Source organism: Bufo bufo, chromosome 5, assembly GCF_905171765.1.
Source record: "Bufo bufo chromosome 5, aBufBuf1.1, whole genome shotgun sequence".
NCBI lineage: Eukaryota > Metazoa > Chordata > Amphibia > Anura > Bufonidae > Bufo > Bufo bufo.
In genome coordinates this window covers 252202684-252228529 of record NC_053393.1, presented here as the reverse complement: position 1 = coordinate 252228529, position 25846 = coordinate 252202684, and the positions used below count along the sequence as shown (strand labels likewise).

The 25846-nt window shown below is 46.3% G+C and overlaps 1 protein-coding gene across 2 annotated transcripts in view; it reads right to left on the bottom strand.

The window, feature by feature from the left end:
• The window catches only part of TNS3 (tensin 3), a 363298-nt gene that overhangs the window by 276986 nt on the left and 60466 nt on the right, over positions 1-25846 (bottom strand). Inside the window, exon 1 of one of the 2 annotated variants that reach the window (XM_040433527.1) lies at positions 11815-12091. The exons of the other annotated variant lie outside the window; for it this stretch is intronic. Within the exon in view, the coding sequence (XP_040289461.1) occupies positions 11815-11865 (51 nt within the window). The 5' untranslated portion in view covers positions 11866-12091. Of the gene's footprint in view, positions 1-11814; positions 12092-25846 lie in introns of those variants that run through there. 2 annotated transcript variants of the gene reach the window in all.

Sequence of the window (25846 nt, the reverse complement as noted above, 5' to 3'; positions counted from 1 at the left end):
GGAGAGAAGTGTAGTGCATGTGCACCGAAAAATCTGGTACTTCTGGCGCACTTGTGGAATTACGAGGCCAGACGAGAGCTGTTCTCAGAAGCTTGGTTCTGTCAATCACTAAGGCAGAGAGAAGGAACAGCAGTGCACTGAGGAGAAAAACAAGGTGATAGACTACCTTAAAAGGGAATCTGTCACCAGACTTATGGTGTTCTGACTGCAGGCAACATAAATTAGCGACAGATCCCCTTAGTAAAATGCTGGGTCACTTTCTTTAATTGACCCATCTGTTTTATTAAAATCTTGTATTGAACAGCTCTAGCGCATAATGATAAGTCCCAAATACTCATGAGCTCCTGATATTTCCACCACCTGCTGCTAATTCAGTTGGAAAAAAACTGTTAATCAGTTGCAAGAGGCCGAGAAAGCCAGAAGCTCATGAAAATCAGGACTTGTTGGCTTGCACTGGAGCTGCTAGAACCTAACAGCATTAAACTGGTGACAAATTCCATTAAAGAAAGATGCGGTAACAAAGTGTCTCCTCAAAATAAAATATGTTTATAAATATATAATACGTAATGTACAGATTAAAGTGAGTTTTAAATTGAAATAATGTTCACTTATAAACTGGGTTTACAGTTCAGTATGTATACATGAATTACAGGAAATATCTTTTGTACTGCTACTTCCTGCACCCGCTTTCTGACTTTCAGTTCTTTCCTCTTTATCGACAGCTCGCTAACAATGAAATATGGGAGTTTCCAGGACCATTCCATGACTCCAATCTAATGTTTCACTTCTTGTTTACATAGCTGAATGCTTAACATCTGTGTGGGAGTCTTTACAGCCACCATTATATAATCCTAAATATAAAACGGTTTTACCTCTATTTACCTAAAAAAAATCAGACTAGTTAGAATAGCTCTGCACATAAATGACATTGTTTGATAGTTAAACAAGCATGTAATGTTTTTTTCCATGGTTGGTGATCTAATGATACCTTCCTGAGACTAGAACAAAGAATAGTTTCTTATACTGTTCATAGTTACATACAGCATCTTGTCATAAACTCAGATATGGAAAATTAGTAACTAAAATGAGGAAGTCTACCACATGATGACTTTTCCAAGACTTATTATACTCAATATTTCTGGTTGTGGGACATCTGGGCTGTTTACATATCCATTGGATTGCTGATGATTTCTCTTAATGTTGTCCTAAAGGAGTTTAGGTTGACCAAATAAAAAAATCGTAGTCACCCGCTCTAGTTCTGAATCATCGCTGCTCTCTGTGATCTTCCCATGCTTAACTTCTGACGGGGCTGCGGTTGGGGTCACGTGTGCTGCTGCTGCCAAAGAATGTTCTCAGTGCGCACATGTCAACAAGCGGCCTGTCACTATTGAGTCACATGCCACTTGTGGACACATCACCACTGAAAAATGTCATTGGTTGCATCGGTGCACGTGAGCTCGTCAACAAGCCTTGAACCAGAAGTTCGCTGAATGCCACCATGGCAAAGTGCCAGAGCGGTGGGGACTGGGTTATTATGATTCTTGTATTAGGTCGACCACGCCAAGGGGAGTGGGGGATCTAACTCAAAACCAATTGTATCCTAGACAACCCCTTTTAATCTTGCAAAAAGTATGAATGACCAGCTTTAATTTTCTGAATCAGCCTTCAGAAGATCAGTCAGGTTTACAAATGAATAATCGAGAGAAATGCACAGAAGACTTTACAAGCATTTGTACATAAGGTGATGCATCATTAAGATAAGTCAAAGTAATCAAACTGAGGTTTTTGTTACAGATGCATAGAGCTTCCTGGCTAACACACTACCATGCTGTTCTTGCAGTACACTTTAATCCAATACAGTACCACATACACTGACGAGCAAAAGCGTAGCAATGTTTTGAACATTTGACTTTCAGGCTACATATCTCATTATCCATAACCGCTTCGAACATGAGACTACCATCATTTTATACAAAATCATCTTGGCTTTCTCATACATAAATTGGACTTTTCGTATATGATTAGTTATGCAGATTCTTGTCTTGTAACTGCATTGCTACTGTTTGCTCCTAAAATTCTAAATTAAAATTTTTGTTAGTAATTTGTAAATCCACCTTTGGCTTTCAACGCTGCCTGACTCCTTCTGGGCATGCTATTGATCAGATTCAAGCATGTCTCGACCAAAATCTGTTCCCAGGTCTCTTCTACACGTTCCCAATGTTGGTGCATACTGGTCGACTCACTTAGGTACGAATACAGCTCTTTCTTCAACTCTACCCACAAGTGTTTGATTGGGTTGAGGTCTGGGAACTGTGGGGGCCAATCCAGCACCTCTACTTCATTGTCATTGAATTATTTCTTCGCCAATCTCGACGTATGCTTCGGGTCTTTGTCCTGCTGGAACACTATGTCGTCCCTTTCATTCCCATAGTACTCACGTGTACAAAGAAACTTGTCTTGTAGGATACTCACATATAGCTCAGCATTGAGATCTCCATCGATCCTGGTCAAGTATCCAACGCCTTTGGCTGTGAAACAACCCTATATCATCAGGCTTCCTCCGCCGAACTTGACAGTTGTTTCAGTTTCTCAATCCTTTAGCCCCCTTTTCCATTGTTTCTTCCAGACCCATTTGTACCCATCAAAGCCCAGTCTATTGGCTTTCATCTAATCGCTCCAAATCACCCATTTCCAATCTTCTGCTGTCCACTATTCGTACTTTTTTGCAAACTTGAGCCGATGCTTCATATGATGATATTGAAGTAGAGGCTTCTTCACCTTTTTTCATGGCACCATTCCAGACTTGTGTAATGCACGTCACATATTGCTTGCATTGACGTCTGTGATCTCACTATTATGAAGCATACAAGCCACCTCCGTGTTTGTTTCACCAGATCTGATAGACCTTGTGATGAGTCGACTTGTTGACTCTGATATTTTGCCTTGGCCTCCACCTTTTGGCTTTGTAATGGATGGACGGACTTCATTCCGTACTGTCATGGCACTCAAATGATGCTGTTTTGGCCGATATACTGCTATCGATGAGATGGATGATGCTGTTTCTGTTTTCTTGGGAAATATTCTTCATTGCTGCTCCTGGATTTGAACCAGTGACCTTTCACTATGGAATCAACCTAATAACACACTGAGCTATTAGGGGATGTGAAAACAGGTTGTAATTTGTAGTATCCAAGAAGAAAATTATTCCTCCACCACCAGGAACAAAACAGTAAAAATGCAGTTACAGAACAAGTATCCACATACCTAATCATATGCTAAATAGTTGTAAGTTCAATTTATCTATGAAATAGCCAAGATGATTGTCTATAAAATGATGGTGGTATCACATTCAAAGCTGTAGTGGATGGCGAGATATGGAGCCTGAAAGTGAAATGTTCAAAACATTCTAACCCTTTTTCTCATCAGTGTTTCCATGTAAAAGAAACAGCAAAAAAGGGAGGAGGATTAATATAAAAACAATAGGGGTAGGCCTATGACCATAACTTCAATATACTTTGGGCCAGATTTATCATGACTCTGACAGCTCACTCCACTTTCACATATGGCTAAAGTCAGTTTTAGCCAAGTCAGATTTATGATCGGCCCTTTAAGACTGTGATAAATGTGGTTTGACGGTAGCAGTTTATCCGTCAGTAAGCAGCTTTACAAAAGTCGCACATCTTTACGAAAAAGTTGCACGTTTTTATGAAAAAGTCACATGTTCTATTAAAAAGTCTCATAAGATAAGCATGGTCCTCACTGGAGTGAAATTGCGACTTTTTTGCGACTTTTTAAATAATCCCAATAGTAAATCTGTCTAGAGATTCATTTACATAAGAAAACACGCCCACTTTCAGAAAACTGGCGAGCATAGTGCAGAGCAGAAAAAAGTCGCAAATTTGTGCGCAGTTTTAGCGTTTGGGACTTTTTTGGGGACTTTTTCACTCCATTATTCTCACCTGAGCTAATGATAAATCTGGCCCTATGTGCTTAGTTTTTGGATCACGTGTCCAGTTTCCCCAAGGTTCTCCAGCAATAAGGCTCAGATTACTTCATGTGTTATTCATGCCCATGAACTTGCCCATCATGTCTTTCCATTGGATGTTAAGATGATGCCAGGTCATGTGACTAGGAGTTTTTCTGTAGCCTAATGCTGTGAAGTGACAGTAAATGGTCCTTGCAGATGCACAGCTGTACTATCCTTGCCCTGCACAAGACAGCACTGTAAAAACACTATAGTAAGACCCTTCAGCCAAGGAGACCAGACTAATGTGGTGACAAAACAGAGAATCGGGGCTGGCAATTTTCTGATGTACTAATTTACACAATATTCTGAGTGAGCACAGTCAGGTAATCATTTTTAGTTATGCTGAAGGAAATATGAACAAAGTTTGTAAGTTCTCCTTGTGTGTGATTCTTGCAATCTTGACAACAGGGCCGGCGCTTCCATAGAGGCAAGGGGGGCAATTGCCCCCGAGTCCTTAGGAGCCCCCAGCGCCGGCCCGCAACTAACTATTATTCTATAATTCTGTGTGACGGCGGGCTGTTGCTAACTCCGCTAAGCGCATGGAGTCCCAGGCAGCGGGCGGTCCGGACTAATGGAAAGGAGGGGCCCCGCAGCCGCTCTGAGCCCCGCTCTGCCTGCGCCGATGACGTCACATCTACACCCGGCGCAGGCGCATTGAGGATGGAGCGGCCGAGCGAGCGTCCGCCTCTCAGTGCGCCTGCGCCGACTGAAGACAGGTACGGCACAGGCGCCAGATTTTGATTGCAAACAGGGCCAGCAGAGAAAGATCCCGTCCGCTGGCCCTGTCAATCAACATGTGGAGGGGGCATCTTTAGGATAGGAGGATGCGGCTGCTACCAGCAAGTAGCCTCCCTACTTGCTGGTAGCAAGGTAATTTGCATATTTTAAAAGTACATTTTTAACAGAATCTGCTGAACCAAAATGATTAATTACAGTATGTATGGTGGCCGAGCCAGCATGGAGTGAGGAAGCACGATTGCAGTGCTCCTACAAAATCCTGTGAAATATCCTTTATACACCTGGCATAATCAGGGTTTTTTGAGCGCATTCACTATATGTTGGACCCCTTCATACTTGGGGACACTCTGCCCGGAGCTGGATTGCTGAGTTTTGGCTGTGGTGCTGTGGATGCCGACGGATTGAGGGAGAGGAGCAGAGGGACGCAAACTGAGGAGAGTGTGGAGTGAGGCCGGGACACGATCCACCACAAGGTACACAGTGCAGGTACGGCTTGCTGAAAGTTGCTAACAACTTACCTTGGACTGCTGCCGATACCTGCTGGAATCTTGAGCCGAAGACCGAGGCGGGAAGAAGCCGCGCGGTGGGCGCCATCTTGCCGTTAAGTGTATGTGCAGCGGCGCTCCTCTCTGCCCCAGCAAACGGAGTGGATCGGCGAAACGCTCTGTATCTCCCTACTTCCACTATTATCCTGAAGTCCTGCAGTGGTAATCCTGTTAGGAGTCCTTATATATGAAAGCTGCAGAGTTCACCACAGTTTATATGAAAGTTTAATGGTGGTGCTGGTGTACTTATCCCCCTCCCCCCTGAGGAATGTAAAGATATCTGGCAGTCTACTTGGCTGTGTGGCAGGACTTGCTGAATTTAATAAAGCCTCATCTTGATTTGCTGCATGAGTGACAAACCCCAGCCTCTCAAATTATGAAAGCTATAGCTGCCTGTCAAGCTGCTCTTACATCAAAGATAGACCATCTACAGTCTGACCTTAGCTGTTTGCGACACGATTTTGACAAAATACGTGAAAGAACATCTGCAGTGGAGCAAAGAGTGAGTGATGTGGAAGATGCGTCCAGAGCAGCTGGAAATGACACCAGGCAGCTGCTGCAACAGGTACAGATGCTGCAAGCCAGGGCGGAGGACGCTGAGAACCGCAATAGACGTAACAACGTCCGTATCCTGGGCTTACCGGAGCGAGCAGAAGGGTCTACCCCAGAAATTTTTGCGGAACAGCTCATAAAAGAAGTGTTACATCCCATCTCACTTTCCAGTTGCTTTGTTATAGAAAGGGCGCATCGGATTCCAACCAGGCCCTTACCGCCGGGATCCCCTGCTAGACCTTTCATCATGAAGATCCTGAACTACAGGGACAGAGACGCTATTTTGCTAGCTGCTCGACAGAAGGGAAATGTCAGCTATGAGAATGTCCGTTTGTCTTTTTACCCGGACTTTACTGCAGAGGTCCAGAAGAAAAGGAAGCAGTTTACTGAGGTCCGAGCGCGGCTGAGGGACAAAAATGTGAAATATGCCATGATCTACCCTTCTCGCTTGAGGGTGCAGGATGGTGAAACAGTCCGTTTTTTTAGTACTCCTGAAGAGGCTACTGAATGGATTGAGAGAAATCTAAATGCAAGGCCTCACCGCTGATGGTTTATACTATAGTGTTGGCAGCTGAAGCATATAATACTTGATTAAATGTTAAATTGTTTTGCTGACAAGATGATTGGGGGAGGGGGGAGTATCTGGTTTAAATGCACCATTATTACTCCTGTTAGATTCCCTGTTCTTTGACTTTGTCTATTGATCAGATGTTTAACCCCATATTGGTATGCTGGGTGGCAACACCCTGTATGACTATGCACTGTTGTGGGTAGACTTATATACTTGCTTCCTATCACCAACGTACCTATATGGTATATATGTTCTAATGAGTTAGTGTAGGTTATCGTACCCAGGAGTTACTAGTTTGGGGTGTCAGGCTCAACCATGTTAGGGAGGTTTGGGCAGGGTGGGTTAGGGAGGTTGGGAATGGGTGGGTTGGAGAGGGTTTCTCTGTTGAGGGGTTCTTTGATGTGGATTGTATGTGTGCGTGAATGTGCCTTCATTGGTCGGAAACTATGGAGATGTTATCTTTGGAAGAATAAATGGCGGTAATTAAGCTACTTTCGTGGAATGTTCGGGGTCTGAATGATAAGATTAAACGGTCTTTAGTGTTCAATTATCTGAAGAGGTATAACCCTGACATAATGTTATTGCAAGAAACGCACTTGCAGAGCCAGAAAGTACTAGCTTTGCGGAGCCCATGGATAGGCCCCACATATCATGCGGTTTACTCAAACCACGCTAGAGGCGTGTCTATTTTAATTGCTAAAAGTCTTCCATTTCAAATACTATCTGTAAAGCTAGACCCTTATGGTAGGTATGTGATTTTACATGCTTGTGTCAGAGGCCTGCAGTACCTATTTGTGGGACTATATATTCCTCCGCCATTCCGCTGAGAGGTCCTAGACTTAATTACAGCTAAAATAGCAGGATTTCCAGCAATACCTTATATTATTATGGGTGACTATAATGCCACTTTAGATCCTATACGGGACAGAAGGGTTCCCCAGGCCTCACACAACAATGTCCTATCACATTGGGCTAATACTTATGATTTAGTAGAGGCGTGGCGCTATTTCCACCCCACAGATGCACAATTCTCTTGCTATTCAGCTTCTACTGGCTCACTCTCTCGTATAGATCTGGCCTTTGTCAGCAGAGATTTATCCCCCTATATCAAGTCCAGTGATTATTTACCGAGAGGAGTTTCAGACCATGCCCCCCTCCTTCTGATACTGTTACATCCGCTGGCTTCGACTGATAAGCAGTGGCGGTTAAACCCTATGTGGCTCGAGGTATTACCTGTGGTGAGCGAGAGTCTAGATGCAATGGGGAACTACTGGGCAGAAAATGAAGGGTCTACGAATCCTCTGGTAGAATGGGATGCTTTCAAATCAGTAATGAGAGGGGCATTGATTGCTGCTATTGCAACTCATAGAAAGGAACTGAATATCAAACGGATAAAACTAGAGACGGAACTAGCTGATAAGGAGAGGTTATATATACTAGATCCGTGCCCTGGGAAGCAGACTTTGTGGCTTGAGGCGCAGCGTAGGTTTACTTTGCATTTAACTGAATATACTGAGAAGAAACTTTTAAATCAGAGGCAAACTATTTTTTCAGATGGTGATAAGTGTGGCAGGGCCTTGGCGTACTTGACTAGATCTGAGACACAGCAAACGGTGGTGGCGGGAATTCTGAATGACCAAGGGATCTTATTGAGGGAGCCTAGAGATGTCTGCCGACAGTTTGCCTCCTATTATGAGACATTGTATGCCCCCAAGATCACGTGCACCTCGGAAGAAATTGTCAATTTCCTAGCAGGTATTAATATTCCTTCTTTGGACAGAGATGACAGGGGAGCCCTGGCGGCAGACATATCTGACCTGGAGATTGAAACAGCCATTAGTTCCTTAGCAACCAAGAAAACCCCGGGACCTGATGGATTTCCTGCTGAATGGTATAAGCGGTTTTCTAAAGACCTGGTTAGTAGATTTGGGAAGCTGTTGAGGTATGCACTGGAAAGTGGTTCGTTGCCACCGTCCTTTCTGGAGGCAACGATAGTAGTGATTCACAAGTCGGGGAAGCCATCTGACCAGTGTAGCTCTTATCGACCTATCTCACTTCTGAATCTTGACGTCAAAATCTTTGCGAAGGTACTGGCGTTAAGATTGCGGGGGGTAATTCTCTCTTTGGTTGGGGTAGATCAATCGGGTTTTATGCCAGGGAAAACCACAGATATTAATTTAAGGCGATTGTTCACTAATCTTCAGGTCAAACATGATAACAGAGGTATGAGGGCTCTTGCGTCCTTAGACAATGAAAAAGCATTTGATTCAGTAGAATGGGAATTTATGTGGGCAGTACTGACTCGAATGGGCTTTCCGGAGAAATTTTTGTGCTGGTTACAAATGCTTTATAGATCCCCTTCGGCGAGAGTCAGGGTGAATGGGTACACATCGGACTCCTTCCCCTTGGGTAGAGGCACTAGACAGGGCTGCCCTCTCTCCCCCCTGTTATTTGCATTAATTATGTAACCTTTGTCGATACTCATATCCTCTAATTCAGGTATAGAAGGCTGGGAAATAGCTGGAATATCAGAAAAGCTTTCATTATATGCTGATGACATGCTGGTTTACCTAGCAGATTCAGGGAAATCCTTGGATACCCTTTTAGGTGTTGTTGATCAATTTGGGGGTTTCTCGGGTCTCCGTGTGAACTGGGCTAAGTCTAGTCTATGTCTGGTTGATGATGTTGACCCAGCTCGCATTTCGGTGAACAATAAGCTTCAGATTGTGGAGCAATTTAAATATTTGGGGATTATTGTTCATAAAGAAGTGGCAAAATGTTATGATTTGAATGTTGCTCCTACAATGCAATCCATTACTCGAAAGCTAGAGGCTTGGGAAAACCTTCCTTTAACTCTGATTGGGCGTATCAATGTGGTAAAAATGATTCTTCTCCCAAAATTGCTATACTTATATAGGGCTGCCCCAGTGTTACTCCCCAAGAGACATTTTGCTACTTTGGATAGAATAATCGCTCCCTTTCTATGGAATAAGTCTTCTCCCAGAATAGCGAGATCCACCCTCCAGGCGTCTTACCTGGGGGGGGTCTTGCCTTGCCAAACCTGTACATGTACTATGTAGCGGTGCAGCTGAGCTATGTGGCGTGGTGGGTACGGGCTGACTCAGGTAACCCGGCGGTAGTGTTGGAGGCAGCTTTATTGGGGTCCTATGAGGCACTTACGAACTTGGCGTATAGGAGGGGGGCTAGGTCTACATTACACTACACCCAATCGATGGCTGCTGCAGTACAGATGTGGGTCAAATGGGGTCAGAAATGTAACCCTGATGAGAATGATATTACTTGGTCGCGATATTTGCCTTTGTGGAGAAACAGAGTGCTTCCGGAGCTGTTCTCATTACTGGAGTTTGAATTTTGGCCTCAGAGGGGGGTGCGCTACCTTACCCAACTATATGATAAGGGCCTATTTAGAACCTTTAATAGTTTGAAACAGGAGTTTAATTTGCCCCAGCGTTGTTTGTATAGATATCTTCAACTCAGGCATGCCTGTCAGGCTCAGTTTGGTAGAGAACCTTTAAAGCTGGAGTGTGGTACAGTTGAGGCAGCGATTAGGAGGGTTCCGTTGGTCAAACCAGTGTCGACCCTGTATGCGTCGCTGATGGCGTTGCAGGACTCCCCCCTAGACAAGGCATTTGTTAGGTGGAAAAGGGACATTGAAGGTTTGGAAGATGTTCATGTTAAAGAATCTAGCTGTACATGGAGATCTACAGTGGTAAGTGCTAGGGATCAGTTGATTCAAGTTAAATGGCTTCATAGGATTTATTATACTCCTGTGAGACTATTTAAAATGGGTAAATTGCCGAACCCTCATTGTACAAGATGTGGACATGAAAACGGTTGTCTTATACACATGGTTTGGCAGTGTCCGATTATTCATGGCTTCTGGGAAGAGATCCATAAATATTTTAATGACAAACTAGGCTTTCCTAACGTCTGTACTGAGCTCACTAGTCTGTTGGGAGTAGCCAACGAGATTGTTCCAACCAAATTTGGCAGGAAGCTTTATAGAATACTCTTATATTATGCTAGGAAGACTATCCTTCTCAACTGGAAACCTCCTAAGAATCCTACTGTGCAACAATGGGTACATCTAGTTAATGCTGATCTTGAATTATACAAGTTTGTGTATGAGAGAAGAGGGACCCCTGATCGCTTCATGAAGATATGGGACCCCTGGATTGGAGCCCAGACTCTAGTACCATAGATGACTGAAAGACTGTTCTGACCAATGAAGGCGTGTGTGAATGTGTGTGTGTGTGTGCAGTACTTTTAATCTTCCTTAGGATTGATATGTTGGGTACTGTACATCCTGAAAATGATATCTTTTTCTTCTGTCCCAAACTTGGGTCATGAGGAACTGTTATGATTGATCCCATGTATTTGATTTGTACTGGACTCAATTGATGATTGTTTGTATTTGATGTGTTTGTTATGCTGTTTGCTAAATTAATAAATAAAAAGATACTATTAAAAAAAAAAATTACAGTATGTATGCATAAATTGCAGTATAGGGATTATAAGGAACCAAAAAAAAAAAAAGTTTAGTGGGGTGACAGAAGCCCTTTAATTATAACAACTGGATCCCATTCCCACCATCTCACCCGTCCCAGTGCCAGTGGCAGTGGGACTTGGGAGCACTGAGCAGAGATGTACTAGCCCACCCTGGGTATGCTTGCACTGGAGAAATGTGCATTTGGGGGGGGGGGGGGGCGAATGACTCATGATGAGAGATGTGCATGTGCTGGCACCCAATGGAGTGGGATAAATGTGCTATGGGGGGGATGTTAAGTGTCATGTGGGGGGGGGGGGGGGGCCTTATTGTTTTTCGCCCCAGGGCCCTATTTCACCTAGAACCGGCCCTGCTTGACAATACTGTACGAAAATGTATGCATTATATATACAGCATAAAAATAATATATCAATATGTCCAAAAAGAATGGGTATAAAGCTCCATGTATATATACACAGGAATTACTATTGTGTATCACATATGGTACATAGACTACTAAAGGGGTTTTCTCATATACCACATCTGTCATGTATCAACATGTATCAATATCCCTCCTCACCAGACTGTCCCTGATAAAGAGCAGTTTTATAGACTGGCAGTTGATCATGCATGCTCCTGCCTCATACCACTCTATAGGACAATCAAATGATCTCATGCTAATCAGTGGAATCTATCTCATATCTATCTATCTTTCTATCTCATATCTATCTACCTACCTATCTATCTGTCTATCTAAATAGCTTATTGTAGCAGCATCCATTACGAGATTTCATCCCTGAAAGGTTTCCATTGAAGTAACGTTATGCATTTTCTAACATGGAGATTTAAAAGTGAACTTCTGCAATTTACTTACCAGAATCCTGAATTCATGTTCTTTGTTGAGTGAAGTAATATAGTAATCCATGGCGGCACAGCAACCCAGTGTCAGGACCTCCACATCTTGTAAGAAGGATCTCTCTTCATGTAAATTTCAGTGCTCAGCACAATTCAAATTAGAATATTCAAACGAAGGTAAAAATGACCCTTTGAATATAGGAAATCATGTACTTTCCATCTACTACTGATTGTGCCTGAATGATTTCTGCATATTTTGTCTATCTGATCTTTGCAGACCACATTGTTCCCCTCTGAGCTTGGCTCACAAGAAAGACGTTATTCCAAAACTGTGTCTGCAGCTAAGGAAACGTTGCCTTTCCTCTTCCAGGGGGAGGGTTTGTAATCACTAAATAGTATGGATACAATAAGAAGGAAACTAATAAAATTGACCATTCTCATTTGGAATGAGATAGCTGTTGTACCATGGTTATGTAGAAATAACACATTTTAGGTCTAGCAATGTACAAGGCGTAGTATATTTTCTGTGTGATATGTAACATTTCAATATACCATATTTGTCTCCAATATAAGTCAAATTATTGACCGATTTTATATAGCGCCAGAATTACTTCCTGCTACAGTACTGGTAAATGTATGTATGTTCCATATTGTCTTATCCCGAGGCGCTATGAGAGAGCATGGGACAATCTGTTTGAGTGCTGTGTTGTGAGTCTAGCTTAGCATAACTGTCCAGCTCCAACTGTAGTGTATAAGCTCTGATTCACTGCAAGATGGATTTCTCCCACCAAGTACTGTAGAAAGCCATAAAAGGGACACAGTGATATAGAATAACCAGTAGATTTTCCCTAGAAAAATGTTGTAATGCCCATTGCCTAACTGTCCTTTTACATGGATTGATAATCGGGCCAATTATCAGGACTGAGCCTTTGTTGCCAATAATTGGCTTGTTCATCAGGTGATCATGTTTTCGGGCAGCACCAAAAATCATTGTTTTTATGCAGTACATCGCCCAGTTCTGTCCATTAAAAATGATTCTCTACGGTGTGGGCGAGCACTGTAGTAGCGATCACTAGTCCCCCTACTGAGGAGTTAATTGCTGTATGTAAATGACAAGCAGGCAATTATTTGGATTGAATGCTTCATTCTAAGGTTGCACCAGGTATCGAAGTATCGATACTTTCAGACCGGGTCGATATGATACCGGGTCTTACTATTTACCGATACGCAGCCTAGTATCAGTTAAAGAACATGGCACATGCTGCTCTCAGCACACGCCATATTCTCTTCACTAGTCCCTCCCCACTGTGATGCGGCTGCCACCAATGGGGACATAGCAGGGAGGAGGAGGAGGGGAGGGACTGTGGCCACTGTGCCACCAATGAATGTAAAACACATTAATTCAAGTGTAGGCAGCGATATCACATACCCGGCACCTGGCCTCAATAACAGGGCAGGCGATCCGCCGAACAGCGGAAATTAACCCCTCAGGTGCCACACCTAAGCGGTTAATTGCTGCGGAATGCATGCCCTGTTATTGAGGCCAGGTGCCGGGTATGTGATACCGCTGCCGACACCCACTGCCTCCTATATTTGAATTAATGTATTAATTACATTTATTGTTGGCGCAGTGCGCCCCCCCAGTATTATTGCCATTGGTGGCCTCCCCCCCCAGTATTAGTATCATTGGTGGCGCAGTGGCCACAGGTGCACCCCCCCATTGTTATATTCATTCGTGGCAGTGGCCACAGAACAGGGTCACCTCCCCTCCTCTTCATTGGCGGCAGTTCCGATCGGAGCCCCAGCAGTGTAATCGCGGGGCTCTGATCGGTTACCATGGCAGCCAGGATGCTACTGAAGCCCTAGCTGCTATGGTAAGCTCCCTGCTGCCGTGTGCACAAAGCACAGGGCAGCAGGGAGAGTGTGAAGCCCTATTCACCCTAATAGAGCTCTATTATGGTGAATAGGACAAGGGTTCTAGCCCCTATGGGGGCTAATAGTAAATAAAAAGTAAAAAAATAAAAGTTAAAAAAGCACTAAAATACTAAAAGTTTAAATTGCCCCTTTCCCAATTTTATATATAAAATTTACAAACAATAAAAAATCAATATATTACATATCGCCACACCCAAAAAGTGTGAACTATTAAAATATAAAAAAATATTTCCTATGAGGTGAACGGCGTAACAAAAAAAATAAATAAATAAAATTTTTAAAAAACGCGATTCGCCATTTTTAGTCACCTTGTACCCCCAAAAAATAGGATAGGACTGTTCTGTTATGGGCCGGACGTTCCATAAAATATGGAGTGCACACGGCTTTTTTGGTGTTTTATTTTTTTCGCGTGGTATCGAGTATTGCAATACTTTTTTATGGTATTGAAAACAAATCAAAATTTTGGTATCGTGACAACCCTACTTCATTCCCAATTATTGCCTGTAACATCAGTCCCTGTAAAATGTCATTATGGCAGCATGTAAGTCTACTTTCACACTTGCGTTGTTTTCCGGTATTGAGATCCAGTAGAAGATCTCAATACCGGAAAAAAAAAAAATACCGTTTAGTCCTTTGGATTCTGAATGGAAAGAGATCCATTCAGCATGCATCAGAATGTCTTCCGTTCCAACAGTATTCCGTTTTGTGACCGGACACAAAACCGCTGCTAGCTGCGGTTTTGTGTCCGGTCATAAAAACTGAAAAAAAAAAAACGGATCCTGCACTGAAAACAATGGTGACGGATCTGTTTTTTTAGGAGCCTAAAAAACTGGATCTGTCACCCGTTGACTTTCAATGTATTTAGTGACGGATCCTCTTTTTTCCGTTTTAATTTCACACAACCTCATCCTAACGGAACCGATGCATCTTGAGTAGGGATGAGCGAACCCGAACTGTATAGTTCGGGTTCGTACCGAATTTTGGGGTGTCCGTGACACGGACCCGAACCCGAACCCGAACATTTTCGTAAAAGTCTGGGTTCGGGTTCAGTGTTCGGCGCTTTCTTGGCGCTTTTTGAAAGGCTGCAAAGCAGCCAATCAACAAGCGTCATACTACTTGCCCCAAGAGGCCATTACAGCCATGCCTACTATTGGCATGGCTGTGATTGGCCAGTGCAGCATGTGACCCAGCCTCTATATAAGCTTGGGTCACATAGCGCTGCACGACACTCTGCTGTTACAAATGTAAGGAGAGGTTGCAGCTGCGACGTTAGGGCGAGATTAGGCAGTGATTAACTCCTCCAAAACACTTAAGACAGTGATCGATCTCCAGCTGTGGATCATTGAACTGCTGCTATTCAATTGCTCACTGTTTTTAGGCTGCCCAGAGCGTTTTTCAGTCACTTTTTTCTGGGGTGATCGGCGGCCATTTTGTGGCTTGTGGTGCGCCAGCACACGCTGCCACCAAGTACATTTAACCATCAATAGTGTGGTTATTTTTTGCTATATCCTACATCAGGGGCAAGCTGCCACCAAGTCCATTTAACCATCAATAGTGTGGTTATTTTTTGGCTATATCCTACATCAGGGGCAAGCTGCCACCAAGTCCATTTAACCATCAATAGTGTGGTTATTTAAATCTATCCCTAAAAGGGTATATTAGATTCAAGGTGCTGATAGGGTCATTCTCAATAACTTCACACACACGCTACTGTGCATATCCAAGTCTAATTCTGTCCGTAAACGTATACCTGTCACCCAGCGCCTAAATAATAGGCCTCAAATTTATATTCAGCTAAATCTCTGGCTATTGCTGTAGCTGGTGAAGTTATATTGTGTCCGTCAAAGCACAGTTTTTGTTCTGGTTTGAAATACAATTCCCAACCTAGCAATTTCCTAAATTAGTGGTTTCTGCTGTATCAGGCCTACTTTAAATCTATCCCTAAAAGAGTATATTAGATTCAAGGTGATGATAGGGTCATTCTCAATAACTTCACACACACGCTACTGTGCATATCCAAGTCTAATTCTGTCCGTCAACGTATACCTGTCACCCAGCGCCTAAATAATAGGCCTCAAATTTATATTCAGCTAAATCTGTCACTACTGCTGTGCCTGTATTAGTGTAATACGGTACCTAAATAGATAGCCAGATAGTGTTAGGTGTCTGAACAAAAAAAGGCCTGAATTTGAATTCAATACATTGGGCCAAATAATATTTTTCTTATTGTGGTGAACGGTAACAATGAGGAAAACATCTAGTAAGGGACGCGGATGCGGACATGGTCGTGGTGGTGTTAGTGGACCCTCTGGTGCTGGGAGAGGACGTGGCCGTTCTGCCACAGCCACACGTCCTAGTGTACCAACTACCTCAGGTCCCAGTAGCCGCCAGAATTTACAGCCATATTTGGTGGGGCCCAATGCCGTTCTAAGGATGGTAAGGCCTGAGCAGGTACAGGCATTAGTCAATTGGGTGGCCGACAGTGGATCCAGCACGTTCACATTATCTCCCAGCCAGTCTTCTGCAGAAAGCGCACAGATGGCGCATGAAAGCCAAGCCCATCAGTCTGTCACATCACCCCCATGCATATCAGGGAAACTGTCTGAGCCTCAAGTTATGCAGCAGTCTCTTATGCTGTTTGAAGACTCTGCTGGCAGGGTTTCCCAAGGGCATCCACCTAGCCCTTCCCCAACGGTGGAAGACATAGAATGCACTAACGCACAACCACTTATGTTTCCTGATGATGAGGACATGGGAATACCACCTCAGCACGTCTCTGATGATGACGAAACACAGGTGCCAACTGCTGCATCTTTCTGCAGTGTGCAGACTGAACAGGAGGTCAGGGATGAAGACGATGCAGGGGACGATGAGGTCCTAGACCCCACATGGAATGAAGGTCGTGCCACTGACTTTCACAGTTCGGAGGAAGAGGCAGTGGTGAGACCGAGCCAACAGCGTAGCAAAAGACAAAGAGGGAGCAGTGGGCAAAAGCAGAACACCCGCCGCCAAGAGACTCCGCCTGCTACTGACCGCCGCCATCTGGGACCGAGCACCCCAAAGGCAGCTTCAAGGAGTTCCCTGGCATGGCACTTCTTCAAACAATGTGCTGACGACAAGACCCGAGTGGTTTGCACGCTGTGCCATCAGAGCCTGAAGCGAGGCATTAACATTCTGAACCTTAGCACAACCTGTATGACCAGGCACCTGCATGCAAAGCATGAACTGCAGTGGAGTAAACACCTTAAAAACAAGGAAGTCACTCAGGTTCCCCCTGCTACCTCTTCTGCTGCTGCCGCCTCGGCCTCTTCTGCTGCTGCCGCCTCGGCCTCTTCCTCCGCCTCTGGAGGAACGTTGGCACCTGCCGCCCTGCAAACATGGGATGTACCACCAACACCACCACCTGCGTCACCAAGCATCTCAACCATGTCACACGGCAGCGTTCAGCTCTCCATCTCACAAACATTTGAGAGAAAGCGTAAATTCCCACCTAGCCACCCTCGATCCCTGGCCCTGAATGCCAGCATTTATAAACTACTGGCCTATGAAATGCTGTCATTTAGGCTGGTGGACACAGACAGCTTCAAACAGCTCATGTCGCTTGCTGTCCCACAGTATGTTGTTCCCAGCCGGCACTACTTCTCCAAGAGAGCTGTGCTTTCCCTGCACAACCAAGTATCCGATAAAATCAAGTGTGCACTGCGCAACGCCATCTGTGGCAAGGTCCACCTAACCACAGATACGTGGACCAGTAAGCACGGCCAGGGACGCTATATCTCCCTAACTGCACACTGGGTAAATGTAGTGGCGGCTGGGCCCCAGACGGAGAGCTGTTTGGCGCACGTCCTTCCGCCGCCAAGGATCGCAGGGCAACATTCTTTGCCTCCTGTGGCCGCCTCCTCCTCCTACTCAGCTTCCTCCTCCTCTTCTTCCACCTGCTCATCCAGTCAGCCACACACCTTCACCACCAAGTTCAGCACAGCCCGGGGTAAACGTCAGCAGGCCATTCTGAAACTCACCACACAGGATTTGTGTCGGGGTATAGAACAACAGACCGACGAGTGGTTGCTGCCGGTGAGCCTCAAGCCCGGCCTGGTGGTGTGCGATAATGGGCGAAATCTCGTTGCAGCTCTGGGACTAGCCGGTTTGACGCACATCCCTTGCCTGGCGCATGTGCTGAATTTGGTGGTGCAGAAGTTCATTCGCAACTACCCCGACATGTCAGAGCTGCTGCATAAAGTGCGGGCCGTCTGTTCGCGCTTCCGGCGTTCACATCCTGCCGCTGCTCGCCTGTCTGCGCTACAGCGTAACTTCGGCCTTCCCGCTCACCGCCTCATATGCGACGTGCCCACCAGGTGGAACTCCACCTTGCACATGCTGGACAGACTGTGCGAGCAGCAGCAGGCCATAGTGGAGTTTCAGCTGCAGCACGCACGGGTCAGTCGCACTGCGGAACAGCACCACTTCACCACCAATGACTGGGCCTCCATGCGAGACCTGTGTGCCCTGTTGCGCTGTTTCGAGTACTCCACCAACATGGCCAGTGGCGATGACGCCATTATCAGCGTTACAATACCACTTCTATGTCTCCTTGAGAAAACACTTAGGGCGATGATGGAAGAGGAAGTGGCCCAGGAGGAGGAGGAGGAAGAGGGGTCATTTTTAGCACTTTCAGGCCAGTCTCTTCGAAGTGACTCAGAGGGAGGTTTTTTGCAACAGCAGAGGCCAGGTACAAATGTGGCCAGACAGGGCCCACTACTGGAGGACGAGGAGGACGAGGATGAGGAGGAGGTGGAGGAGGATGAGGATGAAGCATGTTCACAGCGGGGTGGCACCCAACGCAGCTCGGGCCCATCACTGGTGCGTGGTTGGGGGGAAACGCAGGACGATGACGATACGCCTCCCACAGAGGACAGCTTGTCCTTACCTCTGGGCAGCCTGGCACACATGAGCGACTACATGCTACAGTGCCTGCGCAACGACAGCAGAGTTGCCCACATTTTAACGTGTGCGGACTACTGGGTTGCCACCCTGCTGGATCCCCGGTACAAAGACAATGTGCCCACCTTACTTCCTACACTGGAGCGTGATAGGAAGATGTGCGAGTACAAGCGCACGTTGGTAGACGCGCTACTGAGAGCATTCCCAAATGTCACAGGGGAACAAGTGGAAGCCCAAGGCGAAGGCAGAGGAGGAGCAAGAGGTCGCCAACGCAGCTGTGTCACGGCCAGCTCCTCTGAGGGCAGGGTTAGCATGGCAGAGATGTGGAAAAGTTTTGTCACCACGCCACAGCTAACTGCACCACCACCTGATGACATGAAGACTGATTCTCTGTTGACATGAAGCCAGATTCTATGTTATGGGACCTCTCTCCTCTGTCTGGGTGCCGGGGCCTAAATATCTGACAATGGACTGTTCCAGTGGTGGGTGACGTGAAGCCTGATTCTCTGCTATGACATGAAGACTGATTCTCTGCTGACATGAAGCCAGATTCTCTGCTATGGGACCTCTCTCCTCTGCCTGGGTGCCTGGGCCTAAATATCTGACAATGGACTGTTCCAGTGGTGGGTGACGTGAAGCCTGATTCTCTGCTATGACATGAAGACTGATTCTCTGCTGACATGAAGCCTGATTCTCTGCTATGGGACCTCTCTCCTCTGTCTGGGTGCCGGGGCCTAAATATCTGACAATGGACTGTTCCAGTGGTGGGTGACGTGAAGCCTGATTCTCTGCTATGACATGAAGACTGATTCTCTGCTGACATGAAGCCAGATTCTCTGCTATGGGACCTCTCTCCTCTGTCTGGGTGCATGGGCCTAAATATCTGACAATGGACTGTTCCAGTTTTGGCTGACGTGAAGCCTGATTCTCTGCTATGGGACCTCTCTCCTCTGTCTGGGTGCCGGGGCCTAAATATCTGACAATGGACTGTTCCAGTTTTGGCTGACGTGAAGCCTGATTCTCTGCTATGACATGAAGACTGATTCTCTGCTGACATGAAGCCGGATTCTCTGCTATGGGACCTCTCTCCAATTGATATTGGTTAATTTTTATTTATTTTATTTTTATTTAAATTAATTTCCCTATCCACATTTGTTTGCAGGGGATTTAACTACATTTTGCTGCCTTTTGCAGCCCTCTAGCCCTTTCCTGGGCTGTCTTACAGCCTTTTTAGTGCCGAAAAGTTCGGGTCCCCATTGACTTCAATGGGGTTCGGGTTCGGGACGAAGTTCGGGTCGGGTTCGGATCCCGAACCAGAACATTTCCGGGAAGTTCGGCCGAACTTCTCGAACCCGAACATCCAGGTGTTCGCTCAACTCTAATCTTGAGATCTCAGTACTGGAATTAACAATGCAAGTGAGAAAGTAGCCTAAGGCGGCCACAATTTGTTTTTCTCTAGATACTCCTTAACATTTTCTATAGGTGAGAAAACCCAAAATTATATAATTAAAATGCACCAAAAGTAATATGTGTGGAAATAAAATAACTTTTATTAATGTGCAAATGACTTTCTGTTTTAGATATCGTATCCCTAATTGTAAATAATAAGAATAATAAAAGTATTTAAGGAGTTTCTATGACACATGTGACACAAGGGGAGCAGGTCAGCGCTGCGGCCTGCTATTGGCTGCACCAATCCTAATTCTTAAAGGGAGTCTGTCACCTCCATATGGCCTTATACAGTGCTTACATGGCTCTGTAGCACACCTGTACAGGATTGTAACGGTACCTTTGTTCTTTTCTTTAGACTTGCACCAGCAGGAAAAATGAAGTTTAATTCATATGCAAATGGGAAAATCGCAAGTGCCCAGGGGCGGCTTTCAGTGTGTAAGTGCCCAGGCTGCTCTGCCTTCTTTTCACTTTACTCCTCCCAGTCTCTGCCTTTGCCCGCCCTCCAAGTCTCTTGCCTCATCGATAGGTCCGGACTTGGAGGGCGGGCAAAGGAAGAGGCTGGGGAGGAGTAAAGTGAAAAGAAGCCAGAGCAGCCTGGGCACCTACACACTGAACGCCGCCCCTGGGCACTTGCGATTTCCATTTGCATATGAATTAAACTTAGTTTTTCCTGCTGGTGCAAGTCTAAAGAAAAGAACAAAGGTACCGTTAAAATCCTGTATAGGTGTGCTACAGAGCCATGTAAGCACTGTATATGGCCATATGGAGGTGACAGACTCTTTTTAAATAATCTACCCAGGTATATGAACATATGTAGGCTGGTTGAAGTGCTATATGTAGTGCAGTAAGTCTACTGTGTAAAGTCCTACTTATGAAGGAGGGGGGGGGGGGGGTAGACCAGGGCCCACAGGGGGATTCACCTGTCCCTCTGTGGGCCAGTCCGAGCCTGGCTACTGCAGGACCTCTGAAATCAAGAGATTATACAAGGCTTCCCCTTGGGTGCAGAAGCAGCCAGGGAGGAGGCCGAGAAGAGCACCCAAGGTTGTATTCACATGTTAAGGTTTGAACAGATCAAACCAGGCTAGGAACACAAACTGAGAACACATATAAAGGAAAGCTGGAGTCTTATCACCTTTTTAATCCACTGCTTGCTTTGCTTCAAAAACTGCATCAAGAAACCCAAACACGTTATCTCAGCCACAGAGCCAGTGAAGGAAGATCTTGAAATGAATTTTGAGGCATGCTGTGACATTCAGAGAAAAAGGAAATAGTCTGGTACCTTGCAAGCCAATAGAAAACTAGTGTAGTGCTCTCATTAAGAGAAACCAAATATATTGCATGGACACAATGAAAAACACATGAAAGGTAACTTCAAATCCCAAAGAGCTAGAAGAATTTGGGAATACAAATTTATAACACTGCTTGACACTTTGAATACTGGACTGAATTTGTCCCCGGGATTTATGACACACTACAAGATCTAAATAGGCTTCTATGGACATAGTCGGGGCACCAGGTCTCGGAGAGAACTTCAATTTATAGACCATAAAACTTTCACACCCCTTATCTGTAAGATAATTAAGGAATCATTCTCAAGATCTTTGATATGTTGTTCTGTTTTTCAAATGTCCATTCATTTCCCCATGTCTCTGTTCTTATTGTATATCGATTGCTGTTTCTTCATATATTCTTGTAGTACGCCTGATGAAGGGACTGGTGATGTCTCGAAAGCTCACTACAGTAGGTGTTTGTGACATTGTGTTTTCAGCACGACAGCGTCGCGCTGATACTCGGCGACGTGGTGCCGAGATCTCGCACTCACTGGGATAGCGACAGCACATCCCAGCAAGCGCGTCATAGAAGAGGCGGGAGATCCGACTTGGATTCCCGCCAATTCTACACGTGTGCGGCGTTTGTTATGAATCCTGAGGGGGAAGTCCCCGCCGGATTTTAAATAAAAATCCGGCCTGGGTCCCGCCCTCAGGAGCATACCGGGCCCTTAGGTCTGTTATGGGTTGTAAGGAGAGCCCCCCCTACGCCGAAAAAAACGGCGTAGGGGGTCCCCCTACAATCCATACCAGACCCGTATCCAAAGCACGCTACCCGGCCAGCCAGGAAGGGAGTGGGGACGAGCGAGCGCCCCCCCCCCCCCTCCTGAGCCGTACCAGGCTGCATGCCCTCAACATGGGGGGTTGGGTGCTCTGGGGCAGGGGGCGCACTGCGGCCCCCCCACCTCAGAGCACCCTGTCCCCATGTTGATGAGGACAGGGCCCCTTCCCGACAACCCTGGCCGTTGGTTGTCGGGGTATGCGGGCGGGAGGCTTAACGGAATCTGGGAGCCCCCTTTAATAAGGGGGGCCCCCAGATACCGGCCCCCCACCCTAAGTGAATGAGTATGGGGTACATCGTACCCCTACCCATTCACCTGCAAGAAAAGTGGTAAAAACACAAATAAACCACACAGTGTATTAAAATATTTTATTTTTCTGCTCCGGAGGCCGCCCCCTGTCTTCTTTATTAGCTCTTTTACCAGGGGGGGGCTCTTCTTCTTCCGATATCCCGACGGGTCTTCTCCGCTATCCGGGGGGGGTCTTCTCAACTCTCCGGGGTTCTCCTTCTGTCTTCTCCTTCTGTCTTGTTGTCTCCTTCTGTCTTCTGTCTCCGGGGGGGGCTCTTCTTCTTCCGATATCCCGACGGGTCTTCTCCGCTATCCGGGGGGGTCTTCTCAACTCTCCGGGGTTCTCCTTCTGTCTTCTCCTTCTGTCTTGTTGTCTCCTTCTGTCTTCTGTCTCCGGGGGGGGCTCTTCTTCTTCCGATATCCCGACGGGTCTTCTCCGCTATCCGGGGGGGTCTTCTCAACTCTTCGGGGTTCTCCTTCTGTCTTCTCCTTCTGTTCTTCTTCTGTCTTCTCCTTCCTTCTTGTTGTCTCGGCGCACCCCGGTTCTTCGTCTCGCGAGACTCGGCGCACCCCGATTCTTCTCTCTGTTGTTGACTCGGCGCACCCCGGTTCTTCATCTCGCGAGACGAAGAATCGGGGTGCGCCGAGTCTCGCGAGACGAAGAACCGGGGTGCGCCGAGTCAACAACAGAGAGAAGAATCGGGGTGCGCCGAGTCTCGCGAGACGAAGAACCGGGGTGCGCCGAGACAACAAGAAGGAAGGAGAAGACAGAAGAACAGAAGGAGAAGACAGAAGAAGAACAGAAGGAGAAGACAGAAGGAGAACCCCGAAGAGTTGAGAAGACCCCCCCGGATAGCGGAGAAGACCCGTCGGGATATCGGAAGAAGAAGAGCCCCCCCCGGAGACAGAAGACAGAAGGAGACAACAAGACAGAAGGAGAAGACAGAAGGAGAACCCCGGAGAGTTGAGAAGACCCCCCCGGATAGCGGAGAAGACCCGTCGGGATATCGGAAGAAGAAGAGCCCCCCCCGGAGACAGAAGACAGAAGGAGACAACAAGACAGAAGGAGAAGACAGAAGGAGAACCCCGGAGAGTTGAGAAGACCCCCCCCGGATAGCGGAGAAGACCCGTCGGGATATCGGAAGAAGAAGAGCCCCCCCCTGGTAAAAGAGCTAATAAAGAAGACAGGGGGCGGCCTCCGGAGCAGAAAAATAAAATATTTTAATACACTGTGTGGTTTATTTGTGTTTTTACCACTTTTCTTGCAGGTGAATGGGTAGGGGTACGATGTACCCCATACTCATTCACTTAGGGTGGGGGGCCGGTATCTGGGGGCCCCCCTTATTAAAGGGGGCTCCCAGATTCCGTTAAGCCTCCCGCCCGCATACCCCGACAACCAACGGCCAGGGTTGTCGGGAAGGGGCCCTGTCCTCATCAACATGGGGACAGGGTGCTCTGAGGTGGGGGGGCCGCAGTGCGCCCCCTGCCCCAGAGCACCCAACCCCCCATGTTGAGGGCATGCAGCCTGGTACGGCTCAGGAGGGGGGGGGGGGCGCTCGCTCGTCCCCACTCCCTTCCTGGCTGGCCGGGTAGCGTGCTTTGGATACGGGTCTGGTATGGATTGTAGGGGGACCCCCTACGCCGTTTTTTTCGGCGTAGGGGGGGCTCTCCTTACAACCCATAACAGACCTAAGGGCCCGGTATGCTCCTGAGGGCGGGACCCAGGCCGGATTTTTATTTAAAATCCGGCGGGGACTTCCCCCTCAGGATTCATAACAAACGCCGCACACGTGTAGAATTGGCGGGAATCCAAGTCGGATCTCCCGCCTCTTCTATGACGCGCTTGCTCTCCATCGCGGCAAGCCAGCTCGGCGCTGGCTCCCGCGATGGGGCTCGTATGTGCTCAATCTCGCCGAGAAATACGGCGAGATTGACACAAAATCGGGTTCACCTACTGTATGTAACATCATTACTTCTATTTTTGTTAGCTGTTAAAAGGTATCAAACCTGCAATACTCTTCTTTTGTTTATCTTAATGAGAGCACTCAAATAGTGACATTCAGAGAAAATGGAGCCACCAGTTAAGCTGTTGTAAAGCTATTGTTTTACTTCTGGATTTACATACAGTACCCAAATGTTACCTCAGAGTTGATGGGAATGTATGAATTCCCTTATCTCTTACAGCATGATACCACCCGATTTGAGGGCCGCTGTATTAGGCTGAGTTCACACGGGCGAGATTTCCGCGCGGGTGCAATGCGTGAGTTGAACGCATTGCACCCGCACTGAATCTGGACCCATTCACTTCTATGGGGCTGTGCACATGAGCGGTGATTTTCACGCATCACTTATGCGTTGCATGAAAATCGCAGCATGCTCTAGATTGTGCCTTTTTCACGCAACGCAGGCCCCATAGAAGTGAATGGGGCTGAGTGAAAATTGCAATCATCCGCAATCAAGTGCGGATGCGGTGCGATTTCCACGCACGGTTGCTAGGTGACAGTCTATTCACTGTATTATTTTCCCTTATAACAGGGTTATAAGGGAAAATAATAGCATTCTTAATACAGAATGCTTAGTACAAGGTCAATTGAGGGTTAAAAAATAAAAAATAATTAACTCACCTTCTCCTCTTGATCGCGTAGCTGCCGGTCTCTTCTTACTTCTTTAATCATGAGCTGCCGGCTAAAGGACCTGTGGTGACGTCAGATCACATGGTCCAATCACATGGTCCATCACCACAGTCCTTTAGCCGGCAGCTCATGATTAAAGAAGTAATAAGAGATCGGCAACTACGCGATCAAGAGGAGAAGGTGAGTTAATTATTTTTTATTTTTTAACCCTCAATTGACCTTGTACTAAGCATTCTGTATTAAAGAATGCTATTATTTTCCCTTATAACCATGTTATAAGGGAAAATAATAACATCTACACAACACCGAACCCAAACCTGAACTTCTGTGAAGAAGTTCGGGTCTGGGTACCACAGTCAGTTTTTTATCACGCGCGTGCAAAACGCATTGCACCCGCGCGATAAAAACTGAACAACGGAACACAATCGCAGTCAAAACTAACTGCAATTGGGTACCTACTCGCGCGGGTTTGCCGCAACGCATCCGGACCTTATCCGGACACGCTCGTGTGAACTCAGCCTTACAATTCTGTGCACGGCAGGTGGCTGTGGGCACCACTGGGTGATGAAACTTCTAATGTGGATAAGTGGGATCAGAACATGATGGCATAGCTTAGTCTTTTTCTTATAGTTATGTAGCATGCTTAAAAAAAGACTTGTCCATTAAGAGAGGAGAGGAACTTTGATGGGGTA